The 27,499-nt window shown below is 38.4% G+C and overlaps 1 protein-coding gene and 1 long non-coding RNA gene across 3 annotated transcripts in view; one reads left to right on the top strand and one right to left on the bottom strand.

Moving 5' to 3' along the window:
- Positions 1 to 27,499, bottom strand: part of IQCH (IQ motif containing H) — a 226,439-nt gene that overhangs the window by 107,146 nt on the left and 91,794 nt on the right. The window contains exons 9-12 of the mRNA XM_021100401.1: positions 27,066 to 27,104; positions 14,939 to 15,490; positions 14,171 to 14,237; positions 1,611 to 1,694 (exon numbers count right to left, since the gene is read on the bottom strand). Coding sequence (XP_020956060.1) covers positions 1,611 to 1,694; positions 14,171 to 14,237; positions 14,939 to 15,490; positions 27,066 to 27,104 — 742 coding nt within the window. The remainder of the gene's footprint in view (positions 1 to 1,610; positions 1,695 to 14,170; positions 14,238 to 14,938; positions 15,491 to 27,065; positions 27,105 to 27,499) is intronic.
- LOC110261942 overlaps positions 1 to 27,499 on the top strand; it is a 181,971-nt gene that overhangs the window by 124,404 nt on the left and 30,068 nt on the right. The window lies entirely within an intron of this gene.

Genomic DNA, 27,499 nt, shown 5'->3' with positions numbered 1-27,499 from the left:
TAAGTCTTACCAACATAATCAGATTACCTTTGTTTCCCCTAAATAAGCATGAAAATCAACCCCCTTTACTAGAAATTAATGGAATAAAAAATAACCATTTATTCTACAAAATTATTAGTAATTTTCCTAGTTTCTTCATGTTTTTACTTCCCAAGCAAGTACTTTTTCTGTCTTCTAATTTATTTCTAAACTTTTATTACTTCTCTTAAAGAGGGTTTAAGATTGCCTTGTTATGTCAGGAAGATAGCATACCAAGAAAAGGCATTTGGTTTATAATCTTGTAGAAATGTTCATATTAGCAAAATTTGTCATTGCAGGTATTCATTGACTGAATTATTGAATTATTTAAAAGAGAAACCTAATACTTTCAAGTCTCTAATAATGAGACTCCTTTGTAAAGAAATCTTTGGTGGCGGTTTGGACTATATATAGAAGGGTATATAAAAAGCCAAAGAAAAAAATTAATCAAATAAATTAAAGCAAAGTCTACCCTCTTGTTGCACTTCAGTGGTTTCCACCCACTCAGGTTTTAGTTGAAATAGCTCAGCACTAACAAATCAATCTTAAGTCATTAAAAAATTTTTGTAAGGCTGAAAAACAATATTAGTGCCTAGATAATAGATTAAAGCAATTACACTATTATTATTTTAGGACACTGTAAATTTCTAGTACTGATGTATTTTTTTTGCTACCAAATGGCATTTATAAAATAATAATGATGCTGAAATATATATGAATCATGTAAAGTATGTCATTCCAGGGAACCAGCTAAGTTGGTCATTGATAATTTAATATTCTTTCTTGTTTTGCTTAAAAATAAGGGCTAAAGCAATTATATTTTAAGAAAACAAAGAAGTTCTTATTTGGTAACTAAAAAAAGCTTAGTTTTTGTTTAACCCTGAATTTTTGGCCAGGACTTCCCACACTGATTGAATATTACTGCTTTCCTTTGAAACATTTATTCTTTAAGAGTCACCTCAGTGTCAACCAAAGTCATCACATTCTTGTATCTTTCTTTCCCTGCTTCTGGTCAATGCCTGATTTAGAACTGACCAAACTGGTCTTAGAACTTGACTTTTAGAAAAATGCATCTATTACTCAAGGTCTGTATTTCTAGGAATTCACTCCTATTCTATTTTCTTATAACTAGATGGTGCATATTTAAATAAATGCTCCTTTTAAAAATCTTTCCTCACTTCCCTCTTATTCTGATAATGAAAACATAAAGCTTTACTTTCTGATATTGTCCACTCATTCCTCAAATAATACAATAGACACAATATTGGCACAAATATAAAATGTTGACCTCCCTCACTGCCAGATGTGGTAAATGAAGAATCGGGGCTATAGGAGAAAAATCCTTATCCAAACCTGAAGCAAAGGGAATTTAAAAACCTACCCAAGTAAACTAGTTAAAATGTCATTTGTTTGTTCAAGTTGACTTCACTATAAATCTGCTCTTTAAAAGAAAACATTCAGTTGCTCTGCAAGTAGATTAGAAATCCAAGCTTTTTTCTTATAGAGAAAAAAAAGGCAGAATAGTGAACATTTAATCAACATCCACTGATAAATGTTCCAGAGAGCCATTTGCGTAAAAGTATTTACTGTACCTAAGATGTCACACAGCCTCCCCAGCTGCACGTTCTGCAGTGTGTTCAAGTCGGCAATATTTTGTCGCACAGGCTGAGAATATCCTAAAAGGAAAACCAGATGTTAAAACCCAGAAAGAGCAAGTCAGTGTGGCAAAATGGCATATTAGGATTTTACAGTGTCAAGGTCCACTTTTCCAGAAAAGAATGGTCTCTGAAGCATCTTGCAGAAACAGTCTAACACCTAAAGAATGAGGTCCTTGCTTCTCAGGGGATGAAGCATTATTCTGGAAAATGTACTAAGCAGTATATTCTGCAACAGAGAGGTTCATATTTTTCAATACCAGTAAAGCTGCTGGGATCAGAATTATAGAAAAATGGGGAGAGTTTTGGGCATTTAACATAAATGTTCAAAATAGCAGGTTTTAAAAAAAACTATTTTGGCTTTTTAACTTATGCTTCTGATGTGGCATTCTGAAGATATATCCTGGAATCATTATCAACTGACACACAGATTTCAGATAAATCCCTTTGTGGGAATATGTATTTTTTTTTTGTTTGTTTGTTTGTTTGTTGCTTTTTAGGGCCACAAATGTGGCATATGGAAGTTCCCAGGCTAGGAGTTGAATTGGAGCTCAGTTGCCAGCCTATGCCACAGTCACAGCCACGCAGGATCTGAGCCATGTCTGTGACCTACACCACAGCTCACGGCCACCCCAGATCCTTAACCAACTGAGCAAGGCCAGGAATCGAACCTGCATCCTCATGGATACTAGTTGGGTTCATTACCTCTGAGCTACAACGGAAATTCCAGAAATACGTATATAAGTATTTCTCAATACTAAAGAGATATGCTTCTGTTAACACAGAAAAAAGAACTTTTAACCTTAAAGGGCAATAAAGTTTAATGCAGTTACTTTGTCAGTACTAATAAAAGCCCCACCATTCTCCTTTGTGTCCACTGGAACAGCAGAAGGAGAATACATGTGGATTACTGATGGTCCAAAAATCTTCCACAATGGCAACAGTAGCAGCAGTACTTTCTGCTGATATTTCAGGGGGTTAAAAAAAAAAAGTGGATCAAAACACAAACTTAAAAAGCATGTGTACTCACAAGCAGGTATAATTGCTTACATGAAATATAGCAACTGGTGCAACTTTTTTAAAAAAACAAAATTGCTTTTTACATTTTGAAGAGATGCTTCAATGCCTCCTTGTGGTTAGTGAGGCCAAACACATGTTTCAAGTTAAAGTGCTATAAATAAAGTGGTTTTAAATACTACATCTTCGAGATGTGACACAGATTTGCTTTTCAGCGTAAGGAAAACTATAGCAATTCAGGCAACAGGGCTTCAGATCAAATGAACTCTGATAATTGGCTCTTTGCTTTGATGTTAGTGTTTAAACACCAGACAACGTCTGGAAATTAAATGAGTTTACAATTCATCTAAAAGTCTCCCTTTTGCTTTATGCAGATGAATCCAAGAACTAAAGCGGCAGAGGGACAAGTGGGTTGTTTGAATTATATTTGAAAAATTATTTCTAAAATAATTTTGGGAAATAGTCCACATATAAAAGTTAATATAGGCAGCTACAAACAATGCCATCTTGATGTGTGATTGCAATATTTTAACTCTTGGGATTTTGCATATGTATGATTTTATCTACATTTAGATAAATGTTTAGGAAGATATGTTGTGAATAACATACATCAAAACTGTAAGAAGGCAAGAAATACCTAGAGAATAAAGTATGATTAAGAAGAGTGCCTGAGAGCATTCCATGGATGCATTTCCTTTCAAAAGTAAAGATAAAAGGCAGTTCAAGATAGCTCATTAAGACGATGTCCAATTTAAAATATAAAGGATGTCTGATCACTTTGTTGCCGCATATGCAGTATGTGAGTAAGTCTGTGTTTCAATCAAAGTACTTGAGGTCAGTTTTCGAACAAATTACTTAGTACCTCTGTTACCACTGACCAAGGATGCATAAAAAGTGTGTATGCAGGATTATGAGAAAACTGACCACTCAGTTAACCCTACAAATACACCCATTTTTAAAGAACTTTATGTTAACAATCTCAGAATATTGTTATAGAGGATCATATGAAGTAATAGATAGGAAAACATTTTGTAAACTGTAAAGTGTTCTGTAAACAGAAGGTATTTTAATGTTACAATGCGTACTTCCAAAGCTTATAACAACAACAAATTCTAGGGGCAAAATACAACACAGGCACATTGCTATCAGCAGAGCAGAAGTTAGGAGTCAATTTTTTTCAACAGTCAGATTTATTCTTACGTTTCTTTTTCTTTTTCTTTTCTTTTTAAGGCCACACCCACGGCATATGGAGGTTCCCAGGCTAGGGGTCCAGTTGGAGCTACAACTGCCAGTCTGCACCACAGCCACAGCAACGTAGGATCTGAGCTGCATCTGTGATCTACACTACAGCTCACAGCAATGCCGGATCCTTAACCCACTGAGCGAGGCCAGGGATCGAACCTGTAACCTCATGGTTCCTAGTTGGATTCGTTTCTGCTGCACCACAATGGGAACTCTATTCTTGTGTTTTATATATCCACAAAGTATATGGCTGACACCTAGGTGAAAAGACCTCATCAATGCTGACAGCATATGTTAAATACAATAATGACGTAACCAGAAAACTGTCAACAAGGATGTTGTGGCCTTATGAAATATGACAACTTGGAATATAATCTACAAAGACATGGATACTTCAAAGGTGAGACTAGAAACATTAGAAGAGTTTTAGTTATAAATAAGGAAACAGGCTAAGTGCCTTGTCTCTTGTCTAGGATCACATAAACCTACAAATTATTATATAGTTCAGATCTACATCTTTAGCTCTTGTGACAAATGTGGTTATGTCAAGTAAGAGAAAAGACTCTCCAAGTATGATCAGAGAACTCCAGAAGGGACCAAGAAACTTTGCCTCTTTTCCCACTTTTATTTTCAATTGTTGTGGCAGGGAGAATAATGTCAGGAAGAAAGATGTCCATGTTCTAATTTCTAGAACCTGTGAATATGTCAGGTTATGTGGCAAAAGGAAAATAAAGCTGCAAATAGAATTAAGTTTGCTAATCAGCTGGTCTTAAAATTGAGAGACTTGGAGTTCCCGTCGTGGCGCAGTGGTTAACGTATCCAACTAGAAACCATGAGGTTGCGGGTTCAGTCCCTCCTGCCCTTGCTCAGTGGGTTAACGATCCGGCGTTGCCGTGAGCTGTGGTGTAGGTTGCAGACGCGGCTTGGATCCCACGTTGCTGTGGCTCTGGCATAGGCCGGTGGCTACAGCTCTGATTCGAACCCTAGCCTGGGAACCTCCATATGCCGCGGGAGCAGCCCAAAGAAATAGCAAAAAGACAAAAAAAAAAAAAAAAAAAAAAAAATTGAGAGACTTTCCTGGATTATCTGACTAGACCCAATGTCATTACAAAGGTCCTTAAAAGTAGAAAGAGGAGGCAAAGAGTAGAGTTAGAGCAGATGTGACTACAGAAGAAAGGCACAGAGGTGCCATGCTGCTGGCTTAGAAAGGAAGAAGGGGGTCACGGGCTCTCCTTGTTCATCCCATTGTGGGTGGCTAGAAAGGGTGAGACAACAGATTCTCCCTTGGAGCCTCCAGAAAGAATGCAGCCCTACCCACATCTTGATTTTAGCCCTTTTCCTACTTCTGAGCTACAGAATTATTACTGTGAGATAACAAATTTGTATTGTTTTAAGCCACTAACTTGTGGCTTGTGGTAACTGGTCAGAGGGCAATAGAAAATAATATGACTGTCTACCCTCGCTTACTCCTGGTCAGTACCATCCCCCAGACATTCTGCTCCTCTTTCATGTCCAACTGAAAGATGGGGGTGGGAGGATGATATTCCTAATTAAGTACTCAGTAAGTGCTGTTGTAACGAGTGTTATTATTATTTCATTCCTAACCTCAGCTGAGCCAGGCTTAAATTCTCAAAAGGAACCTCATTGAAATGTAGGGAAATAATTATTATTACATGCATAAGTTGTTTGAGTATTTGAGCTAGCACAGTACTGTTCTTCTAGCTCATGTAGACGATAGTCCCTAATCTCTAAGAGATGTCCCTGACCACCCTTTTCTAAGTAGGTTCTTAACCTCCCCTCACCATCACTCTCTTGTACCCTCTCTTTACCACGCTTTTCTCATTTTGTCATTACACGTTTTTTGCTGGCCTGTTCACTTGTTTGTTGTAAATCTTTCCTCTTCACTGCCCAACTCCAGCTCTTGCAGCCAGACTGAAAGCTCCATCAGAGCAGGAACACTATGATATCCCCTGTCAGATGAGTCAAAGAAATGTGTCTGAAGATCCTCCTCAAAGAATTTGTCTTTTTTTAGGGCTGTACCCACTGCATGTGGAAGTTCCCAGCTAGGGGTCAAATCAGAGCTACAGCTGCCGGCCTACACCACATGCATAGCAATGCCGGATCCAAGCCGTGTCTGTGACCTACACCACAGCTCCTGGTTACACTGGATTCTTAACCCACTGAGCAAGGCCAAGGATCAAACCTGCATCCTCATGGATCCTAGTTGGGTTTGTTAACTGCTGAGCCAGGAAGGGAACTCCCAAGTTTGTCTTTTTTAAACTCTTAGCCCCTTTTCTCAAGTGTTTCTGTCATTCCCTTCTCTCCTTTCAATGCTCATAAAATTGGGTTCTCTGATCTGGAGAACTTCTGGGGAATTCAAAGAATAGGAAGTGTAGCTTTTCTAGGTCCTCAAACAGCAATAACATAAAGGGACACTCTCTCTTCCTTATCACTATAGAGAAGAATATAACTTCTTTCCTTATGCCATCCTCATCACCTGCAAAATATTCATAGTTTGGTAGAGTGTTCCATCTTTCCTCAAAATATTATTGCTTGTGCTTTACATCAAAGGAGGGTACCTGAGCACTGTCTCTCTGAAATTATTCAACTACCATACTTTTGGTCTTCTACTGAGCCAAGGATGCGCATCAATGATTACTGGCTATCATTTTTCCATCCTCATTTCTGCCTTCATTTCGTTTGCCATCCTTATCCCCACTTCCACACAAACTCCAGATGATGCTGATTCTTTGCTTCTTTGGAACCCGGTAACAAGTCCTGCTAGGATTGGCTTTTCCTTCACAGCAACCTCAAGAAGATGAGCAAGGCCATGCTCAGTGCCTCCTTTTGATTGGTGGGTACCTCTCTGTGGCAGGCCCCTGCCATCATAGTAGAATCTAGTATTCTTGAACCTTGCTTATTACTATTTGGTTAACTCCTAGTTTATTTCGTCTCCACGTCCCATTCCTTACATTAGTACCTAAGGCAGAAAAGGGGTTAATAATAGAATTCCAGTTACCACATTGTTGTCCTTCATCCAGTCACCCTGGCCCAAGATGGTAGTCATTCGTGACTCAGTTTGATAGACTGGAACAGTGGTTCTCAAACTTTTCCCAATTTGGAAACACATGATGGGTGATCTTCAAATGCATCACACATTCCTCGGGGCATACGCAGGGTTATAATAACAGTAACTGTAACTCCATCCCTTTCTCTTCTACTCAGGAAGGTATATGGGATGCAAGCTGAACAAAAGTGACATTATTGTAGAAGTAATCTTGAATTCCTCCAATTCATAAAAAGTTAAACCATTAGCTAACTTTTGGACTCTAATAGTAAAAATTTAGGGAACATACTTTACAACTGACTGCACATCAGCATACTGCAATCGTCTAGAGAAATGTGATCTAGACATTATGGTTATACCCAGGTTTTAATTACTTGTGCAAGTGTGAAGGCACAAGGTGCTGAGATAGGAGATAAGATACAGCAAGAGAGAGGCCTATGTGGGTTATTTACATGGTGTATCCAGTGCCAATTTGATGAAAATAAAACTGAGAGTTGTTTTTGGGGGGCTGCTCAGGGGAATTAGGGAATTTTGGAATAAGGACATAAAAGCACAGGCAGTATCTTTGTTGAGTTTGAAAACATTCTCAAACCAAACTGGTTAAATGGATTATCTGTGGTTCTGAAAGCCTTCTCTTCAAAAGAGTGAAGACTTTCTCTTTTTTTTTTTGTTTTGACATTTTGTCTGTGGCTGGCACAGCTTTGCAAGCAACTAAAGCCAGTGATTCTCAAAGCATGCTTTAGAGACCCTCTGGGGGGCTGGGGGCGACCCTGAGACCCTTTAAAGGGGTTTGGAAGGTCAAAACTTTTTTCAGAATATACTAAGATGATAGTTTCCTCTTTCAATATTATCCTCCCACAAAATACACAAAGCTTATTGATTTCAGATTCCACAGTGCAGCTAACACCTATGAATTACCCTTGTTGAGTTTTGGTATAAAATCAAAGAAGAATATGCATAGTTAGCTCTAAAGGCTGCAAAATTACATAAAGTATTCGTCCCTTTTCCACACTTATCTGTGTGAGGCCAGGTTTCCTCATATACTTCAACCAAAACAACATATTGCAACAGACTGGAGCAGAAATAGATATGAGAATCCAGTTACCTTCTATTAAGAGATTTGCAAACTTCTCAACCAATGTTACTCTTCTCACCAGATATTTTTGTTTTGGTGTCACCGCTGTGATGCAAATTCAGTCCCTGGCCTGGGAACTTCTAAATGCCATGAGCACAGGCCAAAAAAAAAAAAATTGTATTTTTGTTTTGGAAAATAAATGGTCTTTTTAAAATATGTTTTTGTGTTAACATTGGTAGTGTGCTTACTATTGTTTTTAATTTCTTTCTTTTTTCTTTTTTTGTCTTTTGAGGGCTACACCTGTGGCATATGGAAGTTCCCAGGCTAGGAGTCAAATCGGAGCTGTAGCCACTGGCCTGTGCCATAGCCACAGCAACATCAGATCCAAGCCATGTCTGCTACCTACACCTCAGCTCATGGCAATGCTGGATCCTTAACCCACTGAGCAAGACCAGGGATTGAACCCGCATCCTCATGGTTACTAGTCAGATTTGTTTCTGCTGAGCCACTAAGGGAATTCCCTAAATATTTTTTTATTGAAGTATAGTTGATTTACAATGTTGTGACAATTTCCACTGTACAGCAAAGTGATCCAGTCATGCATATACACGTTCTTTTTCTTATATTATCTTCCATCATGGTCTGTTCCAAGAAATTGGAAACAGTGCCCTGTGCTATACAGTAGGACCTCACTGCTTATCCATTCTAAATGTAATAGTTTACATATATTAAGCCTGTGCTGGAAGTTCCTTTTGTGGCTCAATGGTAATGAACCCTACTAGTATCCACGAGGACGTGGGTTTGATCCCTGGCCTCGCTCAGTGGGTTAAGGATCCTGTGTTGCCGTGGCTGTGGTGTAGACCAGAAGCTGTAGCTCCAATTTAACCCCTAGCCTGGGAACTTCCATATGCCAAGGGTGCAGCCCTAAAAAAACAAACAAAACCTTGTGCTTACTATTGTTACTTTAAAATAAATGTTTTTAAATTTCCAAGTTTTAGTTTCTAATGTGGTAAATATAGACAATTATAACCCACTTAAACCAATGCTCTTTAGGGTCCTCAATGGTTGTTACAAGCGTACATTTGAGAACTTCTGAACAAATAATACTTTTTTATGATGATCAAAGATTGTATTTTATCTTAGTGTAAGTAAAACTTTTTTGATCATATCCTAATCATGTCATGAAAAGCCCATGAGCTGGTGTCACTTGACACTCATTATGATGCTGTTTCTGTATTTCATGGTACAGCTTCAGACAGCTCAACCCCAACTGGGTAATTTAATATTACAGGGTCATGAGGCCAACCCTGATCTAACCAGTGTCTGGTGATTTGGATTACTTGGATGGAATACAACACAGATGAGTAAAAATATGTTTTCATTTTAATTTGGACTATAAAGAAATTTGAAAGTTTAAGTGTCCTATGTTCCTGATTGCCAAAGATCTGGATTTCTCTGGAAAACTGTTGTCTGGGAGATCTTAGCCGTATATCTGTTTCAAAGATCTAGTGTGCCAGCACTGTAACTAAACCGAGGAGCCCATACTACTTGCCAAAATACATGTTGAAGACTGTAAATATTTGACTAGGAGTCCTGATTTACCACAGGTGAGGTGGAAACAACAGAATCTATTGTTTCTTTGAATTGTCAGCTCAAAATGGGAAAGTAGAAAGATGCCAGTGTGCTTGGGGGCACAGTAAAAATGTGTTTCGATGTAACCCTCTGGGCTGTGGTTCTTCCCCCTGCCCCTGTTCACAAGTGGAGGTGGGCACAGTTCTTAAAGGTAGTAGGATTAGGAAGTAACTGCTTCATGAGCATTTGGGGTATGGCAGTTGTACATAAAAGTTTGTCTAACTTTTAGGTTTTTGTGGCAATACAAAGCAAGAGAAAAAATGATTTCATGAACTTTGCAATAACAAGATCCACAATTTTGTGAAATGGAGCATCTTGGAGATCACTAATTGCTTTAGCCCCAAGGATAATTTGCTGAAATAATGCACAGATGGAAAAAAATGAAGCTAAACTATATACATTCCTTTTAGCCATGAAATCAATTGGCAATGAAATAAAGGATCACATAGAGAAAAGAGAAAATACCACCTCAATACATTCTCTATTTTTCTTTTAAAGAGAGGAAGGTCATCACTGGGAGTTTAATTGGCTGGCAGCAGCCTCATATACCTGCTCATGGCATCAGAGCCCCATACTCAGCACATCTCATTAAATGTCACTATATTTTAAAATGCCACTGAGTTTAAGTGTAGTAGCAAATGATGCACTGTAATAAAGAAGCACAGGGGTTAAATTAAAAGTGGAGTCAGTGACTTGGCCAAAGAAACAGGAAGCAGAATTAGTTTGTACGTTTTATTTAGACCTCTGATTTTTCAAGAGGAATTAGGATTCTTAGTTGCAGTTCTTATTTGACTGATAGATTTTGCTTAAAATGGACCCTAGTATTCTATTCCTACTATGAAATATGGTAGATTTTTTATAATTATATTTCATTAATAAAAATGACAAAAATATGCAATATCTAATTAAGAGATCAGCCTATATAATCTGGAAAGGATGACTTTCTTTTTATCATTGTATAAAGTTACAAAGCCAATCCGTCTCTTTGGACAATTAATCAACAGCATACTACCTCTCCTGTTGGTTAAAAATAGCTAAAACTTTTTGTTGCATCTGGGAATACATCCCAAAATATATAATTATGAATTATGTTTCATAATTCCTCCTTTCAAAGAGGCAGTTACTCTGCAATGTATAACTGTCTTCATGTTCATATCACCAAGTCACAGGGGTTTTTTTTTGCCTTTTATTTTTTACAGCCCCACTCGTAGCATATGGAGGTTCCCAGGCTAGGGGTCTGTTCGGAGCTACAGCTGCCAGCCTACACCAAAGCCACAGCAACACAGGAATCCATATGCGCCTGTAACCTACAGCTCACATCAAGGCCAGATCCTTAAGCCACTGAAGTTAAGGCCAGGGATCGAACCTGCAACCTCATGGTTCCTAGTCAGACTCGTTTCTGCTGCGCCATGACAGGAACTCCATCAAGCTATAGATTTTTAAATGATAAATATTTTGTGATCAAAAACATTCCTAAAACGCCACCCTTTCTGTTACTGTGAGTTTGGAGAATGCAGTTACTCCTGTGTGTGCAAAAAATAACCAAATGCCTGCAACTGTAATGTATTATGTAGTTATCAGCTACTAACTTTATTTTTAGGGTTCAAGTAAGCTAGTGCTGCCTCACTTGGCTAGCAGCAGGCAGGTGGAATTATTTCTGGGGCTAATTCTACATCACAATTGATCATAAATTTCTATAGAAAGAGAAAAAGAGAACAAGGCTGCAACTTGTATTAAATGCATGCCTGAACCTTACATTCTTTTTTTTTTTTTTTTTCGTCTTTTTTGTTGTTGTTGTTGTTGTTGTTGCTATTTCTTGGGCCGCTCCCGCGGCATATGGAGGTTCCCAGGCTAGGGGTCGAATCGGAGCTGTAGCCACCGGCCTATGCCAGAGCCACAGCAACGCGGGATCTGAGCCGCGTCTGCAACCTACGCCACAGCTCACGGCAACGCCAGATCGTTAACCCACTGAGCAAGGGCAGGGACCGAACCCGCAACCTCATGGTTCCTAGTCGGATTCATTAACCACTGCGCCACGACGGGAACTCCAAGAACCTTACATTCTTAATAACCAATTTTTATTAGTCAATCCCTCTCAACTCTGGGAACAAAATTACTATATTGAATAGATTTGGGGGCCATGTATTTCAAGAAAAATTTGCTACCCTTTCATCCACTTCTATTTTCATGAATTGTGTAGGTGGGTCTCTGGTGTAGGAGACAAAGTAGCCATGTTGTGAGGAGGGTAAATCTTCAAGTATTCCCAGGGGAGTTGGCACTTAAGAAAAAGGCAAGCCATAATCTTTTCTTTTTAAAGGTATGATTTGAGAATTGTCTATGGAATAGGTACCAGATGGCAGTTTAATGTCCACAAGTCATTTTATAACCTAAAGTATAGATTGTAGAAACAAATACAATTTGATCAAGTATTATTCCCTTGTAAGAAAGTATAACTGGGCTTTTTAAATACTCAGCTGAGAAAAACATCTGAGCTTGTTCTTATCACTTAGAAAATAAAAAAATTAGTGATTTTTCTTGCTCACCTAAAATGGGTTATTATGTTGTTAACAAGTAAAAATTACTGTAGTAGGGAGGGTACTTTTAGATTTATTAGTAATTTATTTAAAATGAGTGTGTGTATGCATGTAATCTAGAAGAAAACTAGTTTTAATGTCAGATTTGAAATAATGCTTTCTAATTCTAGTTTCTGTCCAGGCTATTTTTCTACTTAATTTATATTTGGCAAGTCCTTTTGGAATTTTGAGACATCTTCATTTAAAATTATTTTTTATTACCCAATTTATATTACTAAGCTTTACTTTCATAACTTCACCTCTTTGGAGGCTTGTTTCTATTAGGCTTTTTTGCAGGGCTGATTGCTTAGGGGTTTAGAGTCAGAAGTGGGGGTATAGAAGGGAAAAACTTTGTGGAAAATGAGTCTTTAATACCTTTGTGCTTGTCAACATTACGAAGTGGGGGTCTTGTTTCTATTTCTGAATAAACTAGAGAATAGTTTATTCAAAACAAAATTCCTCACATAATATAAGGTCAGGTCCACAATTAGTTGCAGAAGCAAAAGCCTTTTGCACCTTATTCTAAGGACTCAAGTCAGTTAATTGGGTCTGCAATTAGCCTCTCTGGTTGCAATCAATTACAAGTGCAATTTCTGTGTGTGAACTAATTTTGTGTGCAGAAGTAGTCCCACCAAAACAAAAGCTTAAGTTAGAATGAAATTCAGATCTGTCTTACCTCACTTACATCCTAAGAACTCATTTCTTCTGTGAGCCATAAAAAAGACCAAATCTAAAAGGCTCTAAGCAAATGAAGTATTTTACTAACTTTTCTGTAAGTACTTAGCTGTAAGTACTTTAAAGTCTAGAAAAGTTGCCTTACTTTCTTACTGCTAATATTTTATTAATTTAATATATAACCTTATTAATTTAATATATAACCTTTAATATATAACCTTAAACACATATGCTCACACAGGAGCACAAATAAATTGCAATTCAGAATTCTGTAACAATTGATCACAATGTGTTGCTCTACTTACAAGGCCTTAACAAAGCACTGATATGTAATACGAAGATCCCATGAGTTTTGCTGTTTGTCAAAACTCTGCCAAATCAGCTTGGGACATTTGACCTCACCAAGGAAATTTAACACAAGAAAATTAGATAAAAAGCAAAACAAAACTAAACAAGTATGCAAACAAATCCCAAACATTTTGACTGAAGCTCATGTTTTAAAAGAACTTCCAATGCACATTTCTGAAATTCTCCATGTCATATTGGCATACCTATTTTACCACTGTGTTGCAGACAACAGCTTTTAAGTCCCCCAATTCATAAATGTAATTAAATAATTACATTAGTGCTAATTAACATGAAACTGCAGATTATTTAAGCGCAAAAAACACTATTCAACTTCTTAATTATTCTTGTTCACACAGCATTTCCTTTTGCTCAGGCGCCCTAGGTGCAAATAAAGCATCCCATCTGCTCGTAATTAGAACTAAATAATTTCAGAGAATGTAGCTTATCATTTTGACTGCACATTTGATTAAAAAGAGTGTACAAGCAATATCCTGGCTTATTGGCGTAACAGCAACAACATGCACAAGGCTGTATTCTTCTATCATTAAAGAAGATCGAAAACATTATCTGTTATTTCAGGGGGAAAAAATACAACTTTTTAGTTCATTTCATACAGATGAAAGCGAATTACAGCAAATCACCTCTCCACTGAATAGCAGCCCCCACATAATGACTTTATTTGCTTAATCCCCAAATTAAACGCCGTTTCGAGCGAGGGCCCTGTGTTATTACTCTCATCATGTCGAGAACATTTTCCTGCCGAGACCAATTTGAATAAAACAAGGGGCCTTCCTTGAACTCAATCAAGGAGCCATAATGTGGTGGGTAATAGAGGTTGCTGATAGATTTGCAGGCAAAAGTGTTATACCTAATGATGGGATATGGATAATAGTCCTCCTGGAGGTCCTGATGCGATTCCAGTTGGCTGCCAGATGCTAAAAATCAAGAAGAGCATTGATCAGTGACAGGAAGCTGTAGTGGATTCATCTAGTCAAACTTCAGCTGTTTTTCCACTGTACAGTTAAGCCAGGCATAAATTATATTAATTGATTTAATTACATACTTAAAACATCTTCCCCAATTAATTTAATTAGGTGGCTACATGATGCTACTGGCAGGGGAAGATTAGAGGCAGCTCACTTAATTAACAGAATATGAATGAAAAAAAGAGAAAGCAAACATAAATGAAATTGTGAGCACTAATTAAAAGGCTGTCTGCAAACTTAAATACTTTCTGACAAAGTGGTGACAGCAATGTAGACAAGAGAGGATTTTTTTTTTCCTAGCAAATTAAAGTGCCAGAAGGTATATATAGGGAGAAAAGGTAATGCAGTTAAAACATTGATTTTCTGACAGAACTACTATAGTCAAAGTGAAGGGACTTTTTTTCCTATAGAAAAATTGCAATAGATATTGCAGGCACAAAGGCCAAATTTTCTGATTAGGGCTAAAACATTATGTAGAGACCAATGTAGGGTTTGCGCATCGTACAATGAAGGGAGTGGAGGCGAGAGAGGCTGAGGGGGAGGGGAATTGGAGAGAGAGAAGGAAGATAAAGAGACAACTCACTGCAATCCCTCGAGCAAGAAATGTTTAGAAAAAGAGGTCTGCCTTAACAGCTGGCAGCCTTGTGTACCTTGGCTCGAATGCGGAAATTCTCCAGGTGTCTTTCACGTGATTCCTTTAGAAGCTTCCTCAGCCGGGTCTTATGGCAATATAAGAGCCATGCAATGGCAATCACACCTGATGCCCACTTCTGCCGGCGATAAGTGAGGAAGAATTTTCTTGCTTTGTAGCATTTCCATATGGCTTGGATCTTCATGGCAGCCTCTGTCTTTCCATTTTGGCCCTTATACCTTTGCCCCGGAAGATTTAACATCATTTGGATGTGAACTGGGTTCTCTAGCACTGAGAGAAGGTCATATCTGGTAAGTTTATTCTTCAGCTCAAACTCTGGAAGGAGTGCTACTAAACTGTTCCCTTTTATTTTGACTTCTGGTATTGCATAGTCCCTGAGAAATTTCTCAACATGTTCCAAGAGAGAAAAAATACTTCCCCAAGACAAACTGAAATGTTCCTTGAATGCTAAGAAGTCTGGCGCTGTCTTGTCTACAATGCCATTATGAATAAAAAAGTCATAATCCCATGGTGATTTCAGAGCCTTAGCAGGTGTTGTCACTTTCATGGCCTATAAAAGGAAAGTGTCGGTAGAGATGATACATAATTTTGATCTACTATAAATGAATGGTCAAGACATGCACTATTCACATTATCATTTGTTACTTGATGATGGGAGGACATGGATTCTAGTTCTGATTTAGTATATAAATCATAATAAGAAAGTCTGGCTGGTATATATCATAAAACTCATTAGGAGAAGAGTATCACAGAGGTTGCTCAAAGCTGTTATTGTTCTTATAAAAATATTATAAAATTGCTCAAGAAGACTGGTCATATGAAATTATGCATTTAGTTCTCTTTGATATGGTTAGCTGACCCCATAGTTTCTGTGGTTTCCTTTTTACACATGCATGGATGGAAGCATGTTACTACCTTCTTGATCATAAGTTGCCACCAATCCTCAAAAACTGGATAAAGCCGTTTTTTGTAGTATCTATGACAACTTCCTATAAGCCCATCAAAACTGTTCTGTCTATCCTGACTTTATAACAGGTCATCACTTTATAGTGTTTTGGAGTTCTTCTGCCGCCTTCTCTGAATATCCAGGAGTGAGTTTTACAAAGAGCATTATGTTGTTTTATCACCCTTGCCATTTCCAAGGTTTCTTTTGATGTATGCTCTTTTATTCTTAAATCTGGGGTCTTAGGGACATATCTGGAACTGTCCCCAGGCAGATAGAATCTGAAATCTCACAACAGTTAAAACCAAGAAACATTTGCTTTTCATTTTGTTCCTGTCTCTACTGATTAAAGTCATGAAAATACACTACTTTATTTTTAAATGTCAAGGTGAGTTCTCTAAAAATGGGATGATTGGGCAGTTTTTTCCTTCTTTATACTTTGCTGTATGAAAAAAATTGAATACATGCTATTTTAAAAATAAAATCAGGGAGTTTCTGTTGTGGTGAGGTGGAAACGAATCTGACTAGTATCCAAGAGGATGCAGGTTCGATCCCTGGCCTCCCTCAGTGGGTTGGGGATCTGGCATTGCCATGAGCTGTAGTGCAGGTCATTGACATGGCTTGGAACCCACATTGCTGTGGCTGTGGTGTAGGCCGGCAGCCATAGCTCCAATTCGACCCCTAGCCTGGGAACTTCCATATGCCTCAGGTGCAGCTCTGAAAAGCAAAAAAAAAAAAAAAAAAAAAAAAAAAAGAAGAGATTTGGATGATAACACAATATCACACACATACCCCTTTTAAAAAATGGAAAAAAGCAAAAGAAAATTTCATTTTGTCACTGTCCACTGTGAAACTACTACATTTCATTATTGAAACCCATGGCACTAGAAAAATAGGCACTCTACCTCATGGTCCAAACAATTCTAATGGCCTGAGGGGCATAGATGTTTCAGGTCTTGCCTTCTCAGCCAACCGGGTATCAACTTACTGTGCTGATTGTTTCTTGCTTAGGGATTTAAGGAAGAGATTGTCTTCAATATGTCAGCATTTTCAGGTGTATAAGCCCATCTTTGCCAAATTACAGAATTTTATTGCTCTCTGCATTTTGAAAAGTTTTCACAGAACTCAAAGAAAAGAAAGACCTGGTTAATTTATCAATAACTATTATTTCACAGCACCGTGTTGAATATTATTACATTAGATTGGTCACACTTTGTTTTTACTAAGAAAATGTTAACTCATATTAGTTAACAAATTTAAGGCAGAAAGCTATCTACGAGAAAAGCAAGCCAAGAGATAATGTTTACAATAAAAGCACAATAAGTAAGCATAAGGAAAAAAACCTTCCAATTACTTTTCTTTAAGTTCCAAGTAGTGGAATAATTTATTAGACTGTCATCTCAAGTAAAAATCCTGAAAATCAAGTTTTAAGTTTCAAAGGGATAATTTCCTTGAACTTCAGAAGTAGTCTTTCATAGCAGTGAACTTCTGTATACTTTTAAAGGTCATCATAGGCATAAGAATGATGGAGTAAGCCTTCTCACTAAGACTCTAGCCCTTTCTGATCTAATCAGGGCTACAAGAGAGAAGACAGACTGGTAGATGGAAACAAATTCCTTCTTGGACAGACAAGAGGGAGTTAGAGAAGCAATACCTCCTTACACAGACATCAACACTGGCAGGAGGAGCTGCCTGCTAGAGAACAAGGAACACATGTTCCAACAGAATTGGCCCATGGCTACATTTCTGCCTTCCTTCAAGAAGATGGTTGGAAGGTTAGAATTCAAAGAAGAATGGCCGTGCTTCATCAGTGAGAAACAGGTATGCAAAATAATCACAGATGGACATGTATGGAGCTGGCTGGTCTTGCCAGTCACATGATTGATCCTGTCAGTAAGACCCTGAGAATCCTATAAGAAGTGCAGCTATGGATGGGAGATTTGCCAGAGAATCTGGTCTCCTTGGAAATGTTAAACTGGTTTTGAAATTACTTATCCTCACACAGAGTCACTTGGAATTGGAGCAACCTTGGGAGACGTTTAGAAAGGAGAGGACTCTCTACTGTTGGACAGCGCCCGTCCAGTGGTTGGGTCTAGGGCACTTAAATACAACAGCAGATACACTTAAGACCTCTTGAAAGAATTGCTGTGGAGTGGGAATAGGGTTACCGAATTGAATAGGGGCTGTTTTAGAACAAAGGGATTATACCTTCCTACCTTCTTGGATGATATTCCAGTAAAGACATGCTCTCAAAGGAAACACACTCTTGGACATCAAATAGACCACTCAGGCACAGGGATGCTATGGGTTTGGAGTCAGCTAAAGCATAACTGTAGTACATCTGTCACAGAGAATGCCACACTTGGGAGCACTTTGGACTTAGAGCAAGAAAAGACATGTCTCTCAAGAGGAAGACTTCCCAAATTAAAGCAGTGCATCAGCACTGTGTGATCCATTGAGCAGGTAAAGACAAAGATGCTTCACAACCTGCTAGGGATAAGAGCCCTGATTAAAGGTCACACCATACTTCAGGTTCTGGCTCCCCCTGCTATTCTCCCTTTGCTATTTATTTATATGAACCTGTCTACAATTATTTGTTGCCTTCCTTCTTTTCCTCCTTCCTTCCTTTCCTTCTCTCTCTCTTTTTTTCCTCTCTCTTTTCTCCTCCCTTCTCTATGTGTTATACTCTCAGTGCAGTGCTACTGACTCAATAGCCACACACTTTCCTTCTATAGGGATGACTCTCCTTTGTGCCATCCACATTCTCACCTGTTGTTTTTGGGACCCTGGCCACAACTTTGTGAAATGCCTGCACTCACCACTCACTAATTGCCCCACACAGAGCCCAAACCTGTGGCCATGGCCTAATTTTTAGCATCCTGTTCTAACTATCCGAGTCAACTAGCTGGGAAATGCTCTTCTTCTTTTGCAAAGTGTAATCACTAATTAGGTAAATTTGAGAGTTTCTGGAGCAGTTGTTTTGGGAAAATTCTAAGACTAAAACAAAAAACACAATATGGTTACCTATGTCAGAAAGTCACAGATATGAAGCAAAAAAAGACAGGTTCTAAAATTTAGACATAACTGCCACAAATAAAAATTCCAGAAAAAAAAGGCATGTAGTTTAAATCTAAGCTGAATGTCTTTATGAAAAATGTTATTTTCAAACATGTGGATGGTATGCGGATATAGGATTAAACTGTAGCCAAGGATCTCTAAACTGGATATAAACAAGATCTGGTGGTAAATGGTCAAGCATTTGGGATAATTCAACATGGATATCATCTTTAGAGAATGATTTTCCTAGAAGGATAGACTAAATCACTTTTGAATCTATAAGTTGATGCTCAGTTTCTCAAACATCCAAACATATGCATTAGTAATTAGCCTAGGTAATTCCATTGTGTGAAAAAAGACAAATTTTCCTTGTCATTATGGCTCTAAGAGAGAGCTTAGTTCAGAGTATGTGTGGAGTAATCCTCAGACATGGAGAACTGATTACTCCCTAAAGACCAGAGATGCCATTTGTCTGGCCCGTTCCTTAAAATTTGTTGAGTGTCCATAATGTGTTAAGCTTTGTACAGAATATCAAGACCTCATGGAAATTACAGATGTGGAACAGAAAAGAGAAAAAAGATTCAAAACAAATGAAGAGAATCTCAGAGAACTCTGAGACAACGTTAAATGCACCAACATCCATATTATAGGGGTGCCAGAAGGAGAAGAGAGAGAAGGGGACAGAAAAAAATATTTGAAGAGATAATAGCCGAAAACTTCCCTAACATGGGAAAGGAACCACTCACTCAAATCCAGGAAGCACGAGTACCATATAAAATAAACCCAAGGAGGAACACCCCGAGACATATATTAATCAAACTGACCAAAATTAAAGACAAAGAGAAAATCTTGAAAGCAGCTAGGGAAAAGAAATAACATACAAGGGAACCCTGATAAGGTTATCAGCAGATTTTTCAGCAGAAACTTTGCAGGCCAGAAGGGAGTGCCATGATATAATTAACATGATGAAAGGAAAAAACCTCCAACCAAGATTACTTTACCCAGCAAGGCTCTCGTTCAGATTTGAAGGAGAAATCAAAAGCTTCACAGATAAGCAAAAGCTGAAAGAATACAGCAACACTAAACCAATTTTACAAGAAATGCTAAAGAAACTTCTCTAGGCAGAAAAGAAAAGGCCACAACTGGAACCAAAAATGCCACAAATGACAAGGCTCACCAGTAAAGGTATGTATACAGTAAAGAGACAAAATCATCCATGCACAATTATGCCATCAAAATCAGAAATCATGAGAAGAGAAGGGTACAGATGCAGGACACTGGAGATGCACTTCCAATTAAGAGACCAACGACTTAAAACAATCTCATATATATATATATATATATATATATACACACGGTCTTGATATTCTTCTTCTCTTGTTCTCTCCTCTTCTGGTTTTTTGACTATCTTTAGTGTTGTATTTGAGTTGATTTTTCTTATTTGTTTGTGTATCAATTGATAAACAAATAAGAAAAATCAACTCAAGAGAAGAATATCAAGACCTCAACTTGTAGGCTTGTCTGAAAGATACATACAGTGTTCTTAGCGAGTAACTGATCTAATGAGGATTCAGGGATTCAGAGTGATATTCTAGTATTTTAGAGTCTGTAGATCAACAGAACAGTTCTCAGTTGTAGTTCTTAGAAAATGAATAAACCTTAAGGATCAGTTAAAAGTGAGAGTAATATGGAGTTCCCATCATGGTGCAGCAGAAATGAATCCAGCTAGGACCCATGAGGACGCAGGTTTGATCCTTGGCCTCGCTTAGTGGGTTAAAGATTCAGCGTTGCTGTGAGAATGTGGTGTAGGTCACAGATGCAGCTCAAATCTGGCATTGTTGTGGCTCTGGTGTAGGCTGGCAGCTATATCTTCAATTAGACCCCTAACCTGGGAACCTCCATATGCCAGGGGTGCAGCCCTAAAAGGCAGAAGAAAAAAAAAAGTGAGAGTCAGAGCCCTTAACCTTTATAAAGAGAATAAAAGGCAAAAATAGAGAACTCAATGAGTGGGGACTCATAAAGGGAAAAAAATTGAGTGTAAAGGACACTCAGATCAGCATTAATTTTCTAGGGATAATTTCTGCAATTGTTTTTGAAAGGTATCTTTATTTAAAAAGTTTTCCTAATCTCTGAGACACTTCCTGAAGAGAAGGAATCCCGACCCCTAGATGCATTCTTATGGAACAGAAACACTCAATGAATCTAATTCTGGCTGAAGACCAAAGAGAACAAAATCAGGAAGATCTTTTTAAATAGATGGGGTATATTTTCAGTCAAATGTGAAATTTCCCTTTCTAGAGATAGATTTCATTTTACTGCTGTATTGATTTCATCTTTTCTGCTACCCTTCTAATATTCTGTGAGAGATGTGACATAGTTATGGGCCACTTGGGACAATTATGATTGATGGGTAGAACCTGCTGGGGATATGTACAGGGAATCTGATAGGATGGGAATCAAAAGCAGCCTGGGGAGTTCCCGTCGTGGTGCAGTGGTTAACCAATCCGACTAGGAACCATGAGGTTGCGGGTTCGGTCCCTGCCCTTGCTCAGTGGGTTAACGATCTGGCGTTGCCGTGAGCTGTGGCGTAGGTTGCAGACGAGGCTCGGATCCAGCATTGCTGTGTCTCTGGCATAGGCTGGTGACTACAGCTCTGATTTGACCCCTAGCCTGAGAACCTCCATATGCCATGGGAGCGGCCCAAAGAAATAGCAAAAAGACAAAAAAAAAAAAAAAAAAAAAAAAAAAGCAGCCTGGATTCTTAGTTTCCTGAGAAAAGACACATCATCATTTTCTCTATAGGTAAAGAAAAAAAGAGCAAGCCTTGAAAAGGACCTCTATTATCACCAAAGTAAAGCCTGACATTACAGTTTTTCTGAGGAAAGAAATGTGCGTACAGCAAGCCCATTGATCACAGATCACTAAAGAACACTTGTGGAATTCTTATAATACCCTACCTTGTCTCACTTTCTGTACCTATATATATAGTCTGCTTTACTTTAATTTATAGCACTTATCACTACCTGATATTATATTAAATATCTGTTTATTTTATGCCTCCCTCACTAGAATATAAATCCCAAGATGACAAAGTCTTGTTTTATTCACTGCTGTATTCCCAGTGCCTATTATACTACCTGGCCCATGTTAAAAGATTAAGAAAAGAGTTGAATGAGAAATTCCTGTTGTGGCTCTGTGGGTTAAGAGCCTGACCTAGTGTCTGTGAGGACGTGGGTTTGATCCCTGGCCTCACTCAGTGGGTTAGGATCCAGTGTTGCCTCAAACTACTGCAGCTCAGATCCAGCTTGTCTATGACTATGGCATAAGCTGGCAGCTGTAGCTCCAATTCAACCCCTAGCCCAGGAACTTCCATATGCTGCAGATGCAGCCATAAAAAAATAAAAATAATTTTTAAAATGTTTTATAAAAAGTTCTAGGAGTTCCCTGGTAGCTCAGTGGGTTAAGGTCCACCATGGTCACTGCTGTGGCTGGGGTTACTGCTATTGGCACATGTTCGATCCCTGGCCCAGGAGCATCCATATGCCATGGGTGTGGCCCAAATAAATAAAGAATAAAAAGTTCTAAACCATATCTGTAAATGCTTATGATAAGTTATTAGGTGAAAAGTGTAAAATCACTCATATACAGTATGATACCAACAAAGGAATATGCCAAAGTTTAATGCCAAAGTGTTGTGGTATTATGAAAAACTTTTTTCTTGCATATTTTGGCTTTTTTTTTTCTCCTTTCTGCACTTGAACTTTTTAAAGTTTCTATGGATGATCAGTCATAATTTGATAAATGAAAAGAGACATATCAAAAAAAGATTATCTTATGGCTTATTGATAACCTTTTTTCTGGTATATTTAAGAAAAAATGTTAATCAAATGCAGTAAAAATTACAGTTAGATGATCCTGTAAAGAGAAGTAAAAATAATTTTATAAAAACTTTTTCTTGCCAATGACTTCTTGCAAGAAAAATTGTTTTGCAAATAAAACTGTATAATTTTAATTCACTTTGAAAACTTTCTGCCAAAAATGCATAGGTGAGGGTGACAATTTCTAATGAATTACAGAAAACAGAAAATGGTTTTGAAAGATGCTACAGTTTTTCTTTTGTTTTCAGATTTTTTAAATTCTATTTTTCCTTTAAAATGGTGAATTAAATGAGCTCTCATGAAGAAAGTGAGTCTAAAAGAAAAAAAATTAGTCTTGCTCTTCCCTTTGAATCTCATTTTGTAGCTCCAGGTTGCAGAGCTCTGAGGCTTGTCAAAGTACATACCTCATCCTCTAAACTGTTAGGGCGGTACAAGAAAGGAAAACCAACTGTGCTGGAAACACAAAGCCAACTAGGGGGGTACTGTGCACTCTTCAAGAAGTAGGCTTCTTGGAGTTCCTGTTGTGGCTCATTGGGTTAAGAACCTGACTAGTATCCATGAGGATGTGGGTTCGATCCCTGGCCTTGGTCAGTGGGTTAAGGATTTGGCATTGCTGCAAGCTGTGCGTAGATAACAGATGAGGCTCTGATCTGGCATTACTGTGGTTGTGGTGTAGGCCGGCAGCTGCAACTCAGATTCCATCCCTAGCCTGGAAACTTCCATATGCTGTAGGTGTGGCCCTAAAAAGCAAAAAGAAAGAAAGAAAAAGAAAGAAAGAAAGAAAGAAGGAAAGAAGGAAAGAAGGAAAGAAGGAAAGAAGAGGCTTCTTCATCCACTGTACATGACACATCAAAGTGAAACTGCTGGTAGATATCGCCTAGTAGTTTTCAAAGTAGGTTTTTTTTTTTTTTTTTTTTTGAGTGTTTGTTTTTTTTGTTTTTCAGGGCCTCACCTGTGACATAGGGAAGTTCCCAGGCTAGGGGTCGAATCAGAGCTGTAGCTGCTAGCCTACACTATAGCCATAGCAACTCCAGATCTGAGCAGAGTCTTCAACCTACACTACAGCTCACAGCAACGCTAGGTCCTTAACCTGCTAAGAGAGGCCAGGAATCAAATTGGCATCCTCATGGATAGTAGTCAGGTTTGTTATTGCTGAGCCACAACAGGAACTCCCCAAAGTAGGTATTTTAAAGCCTGTAACACTTTGTTTAAAAACAACATAATTTGATAATAAAGAGGTCAAACAGTAACACAGCTGCTATGGGAGTGGGAGGCCTGAAGTCCCATGTATGAGGAGCTTCTGCTTTTATCCTTTCCCTGGGGGTGTTGGGGTGAATGTCATAGGGGATGTGGAAGCTCTTTAAAAACCCTGACCTGGTCTAATCTCCTCTTTCTAGAGACAGAGGGGGAAGGAGACTGGATGGGGCAGTGATATGTTCAGTGTCGCATGTGTTGCTTGATTAAAATTGTTCAACTGACTTGTAAAATAATCAGTTTCCTAACAAGAAGATTAAGAGCATATGTTGGGTAAATACTAAAGAAAGTAGCAATATAACAAAATGACTAAGAGAAGTAAGCCCCCATTTTTGACATTAAAATATTACACACACCCCCAGTGTTATTACCCAAACCTATTCTTTCTATACCGGAGGAAATTTTACAACAGACTTAGGAAATAGGACTTTCTTCTATTTTTTTCTTTAATTTGGAAAAAGTATTGAAAATACAGAAAAGTATAGAGAATAATACAAAAAAGACTATCATGGAGACATGCTAATCTTTTGTCTTTGACATATATATATATGTGAATATATATATACATGGCTCATAAACACAAGACAGTGAACTATAAAAGTCTAATAGTTTTAAACCAGGAGAATCTCCCTGAGGATGAATTATGTTGTATGGTGAGGTCCTAATGTTAGATAATACAGAATATAAACAACAGATATCTATATAATACATATATGAAGTTGGAGTTCCTGTCGTGGCTCAGCAGAAATGAATATTACTAGCATTCATGAGGATACAGGTTCAATCCCTGGCCTTGCTCAGTGGGTTAAGGTTCTGGCGTTGCTGTGAGCTGTGGTGTAGGTTGCAGACGTGGCTCGGATCCCACATTGCTCTGAGCTGTGGCGTAGGGCAGCTATAGCTCCGATTAGACCCCTGGCCTGGGAACCTCCATATGCCACAGCTGCAGCCCTAAAAAGACAAAATAATAATATATACATATGAAGCAAAGACAAAATGTATGTATTTAAATGAACAGTACATTTTATATACTTATTATTTATACTATAACATTTAGATATATTTAAAGTATTTGTATATGTATATATGTATTTAAATGAAAGAAACATATTGGGTACAATTGAAATCCTCTCTATATCTCTTTTCAGCTCATTCCTCTTCCTCCACCGTTCCCAAAAGCAAACGCACTAATTGGATGACCTTCATATCTCTCTGTATCTAAGTCTTCCCAATATAATGGGAATAATAATAATAATGCCTACTATTATTACTGTGTAAAGAAGTTGTGAAAATGTAGTGAGGTGTTCCCTGTAAAGTGTTAGGAATAGTGTCCAGCACGGAGTAAGCATACAAGGCCAGTTGCTGGTGGTGGTGGTAGTAGTAGCAGTAATATTTGGAAAATCAGCCCATGTGGAAGAGTTCACAACCTGGTATGTGGAGAGGGCACAAACTCTGGAGCATTTACTATGTCATCTGGATCCTCTACACCTCTTTACTAGTTTTATGGGCCCTAGGACAATGACAGTATAGAGGTTCTGGGGCTGCTGTGAGCATTCAGTGGATATGAAAGGTGCTTAGTGCCTTGTTTTAAGGACATATTCAACATTAACTGTTAGAAATAGTCCAGATAAGTAATGCCTTAGTATTCCCTCTTTTTTTTTTTTTTTTTGTCTTTTTGCCATTTCTTGGGCCGCTCCTGAGGCATATGGAGGTTCCCAGGCTAGGGGTTGAATCGGAGCTGTAGCTGCCAGCCTACACCAGAGCCACAGCAACGTGGGATCTGAGCCGCATCTGCGACTTATAGCTCACGGCAACGCCAGATCCTTAACCCACTGAACAAGGGCAGGGATCAAACCCGCAACCTCATGGTTCCTAGTCGGATTGGTTAACCACTGCGCCATGACGGGAACTCCATGCCTTCGTATTGTTAAAGCCCATCCTAGTTTTAAAGTGCAGAAGCAAACTCACAATTTTCTCACAGCAAGAAGTCAAGGGAACCTAGTGGATGGAATTGCATTGATTAGTTTCTCTAGGAGCACTCTTCTGTAAATACAGCCCTGTCTGCTCTCAGCTCTGCGGGAGGATAAGGAGACCCAAAAGGTGGGGGTTTTTTTCCTTGCAAAGGAGTGACTAAATCCTTTTGAAATTTTTCTGGTAAGATCACCAAGATAGGGAGGCCTAGAAGATGCTCTTAAAAATAGACTAGTGCATTATGGAACAAGCACTTTATCATTCCAAAGTACTTCCACACATATTATCACCTCTAACCTTCACAGCCACCCTAGAGAAAGGAGGTATTATCCCCATTTATCAAAGGAGGAAAGTGAAGTATAGAAAATTTAAGTGACTTGTTCAAAGTTCCTCTATTAGTAAGAAGAGAATCCAGCTCTTTCTTTCTAGCTCTCTTACTGACTAGTTGGAGGTTCAGAACTTTTATTACCCTTTCGTGGCTGTATGGAATGTTCCTTGCTGGCGTGTACTTAACCATTGTGGGTTTTATTTTTCCAACTTTTTGGTCACTTTGTTTCTTTTAGTCAACTTAATTCTGAGTCCCTTACCCTTGCCTATTACATCATAGATGCAGTGTGCACATGTGCATGTGTGTTTACACATACATATAATCATATGCTGAAGGACAATTGAGGGTTTTTTTCATGTTTTATTCTTTTTAAGTGTACTTTTAAAAGATGAAAAGCTTAGCTATAGGTTGAAGACTAATGTGATTCAGCCAAATTTGACTATGCTAAATCACTTTTTTGGATTGCAGCCTAAGAAATAAATCAATCCCAACGGGGGGGGGGATTTTTCACTTTAAATGAACTATGTTTTGTTTTGTTTTCTGAAAACACGATTTAATTTCTTTTATAAAAGAAGAGCAGAACTTTTATTGTCATCTCCAGCTGTCAAACCCATCTCCCATACTTTTGCCCTGCAGCATAAGGAAGGGATATCAGGTGACAACCCCCAAATTTCAACTAGTCACGCAAATTACAGACCTTTCTATCATGATATCCTCTTGCCCTTCTGCCTTTCCCCTACAATGAAGAATGAGATACAGTTTAAATCAAAATGACTCTCATGGGCAATTTTACAGAACAAGTGGAAAGCACAGAGTCTCCCCTCCCCTCCCCCACTTCTCCAGCTTCCCCTGCTGGGCCAGCCTGTTCACTCTTTCCAGACAGGCAGGAGCTAATAATTAGAAAGACCTTTCCCACCCCAGACAGTGATGCTTTGCTTGGCAACAGCCCTGTTTGCTTTGAAGAAAGAGTTTGACAAAGTAAATATTTACAAAAACAACTATGATCAGATGCCAAGTCCTACTTCTGCCCAACACGTGAAGTGTGAAACAAGAAAGGGTTTCTCCGTGTGGCACCACACTGCCTAGTGGTGGGGACTGATCCAAGCTTTGACTGGCTCTATCATGAGGCCG

Source organism: Sus scrofa, chromosome 1 (genome assembly GCF_000003025.6).
Source record: "Sus scrofa isolate TJ Tabasco breed Duroc chromosome 1, Sscrofa11.1, whole genome shotgun sequence".
Taxonomy (NCBI): Eukaryota; Metazoa; Chordata; class Mammalia; order Artiodactyla; family Suidae; genus Sus; species Sus scrofa.
This window is presented reverse-complemented; position numbering and strand designations above follow the sequence as displayed.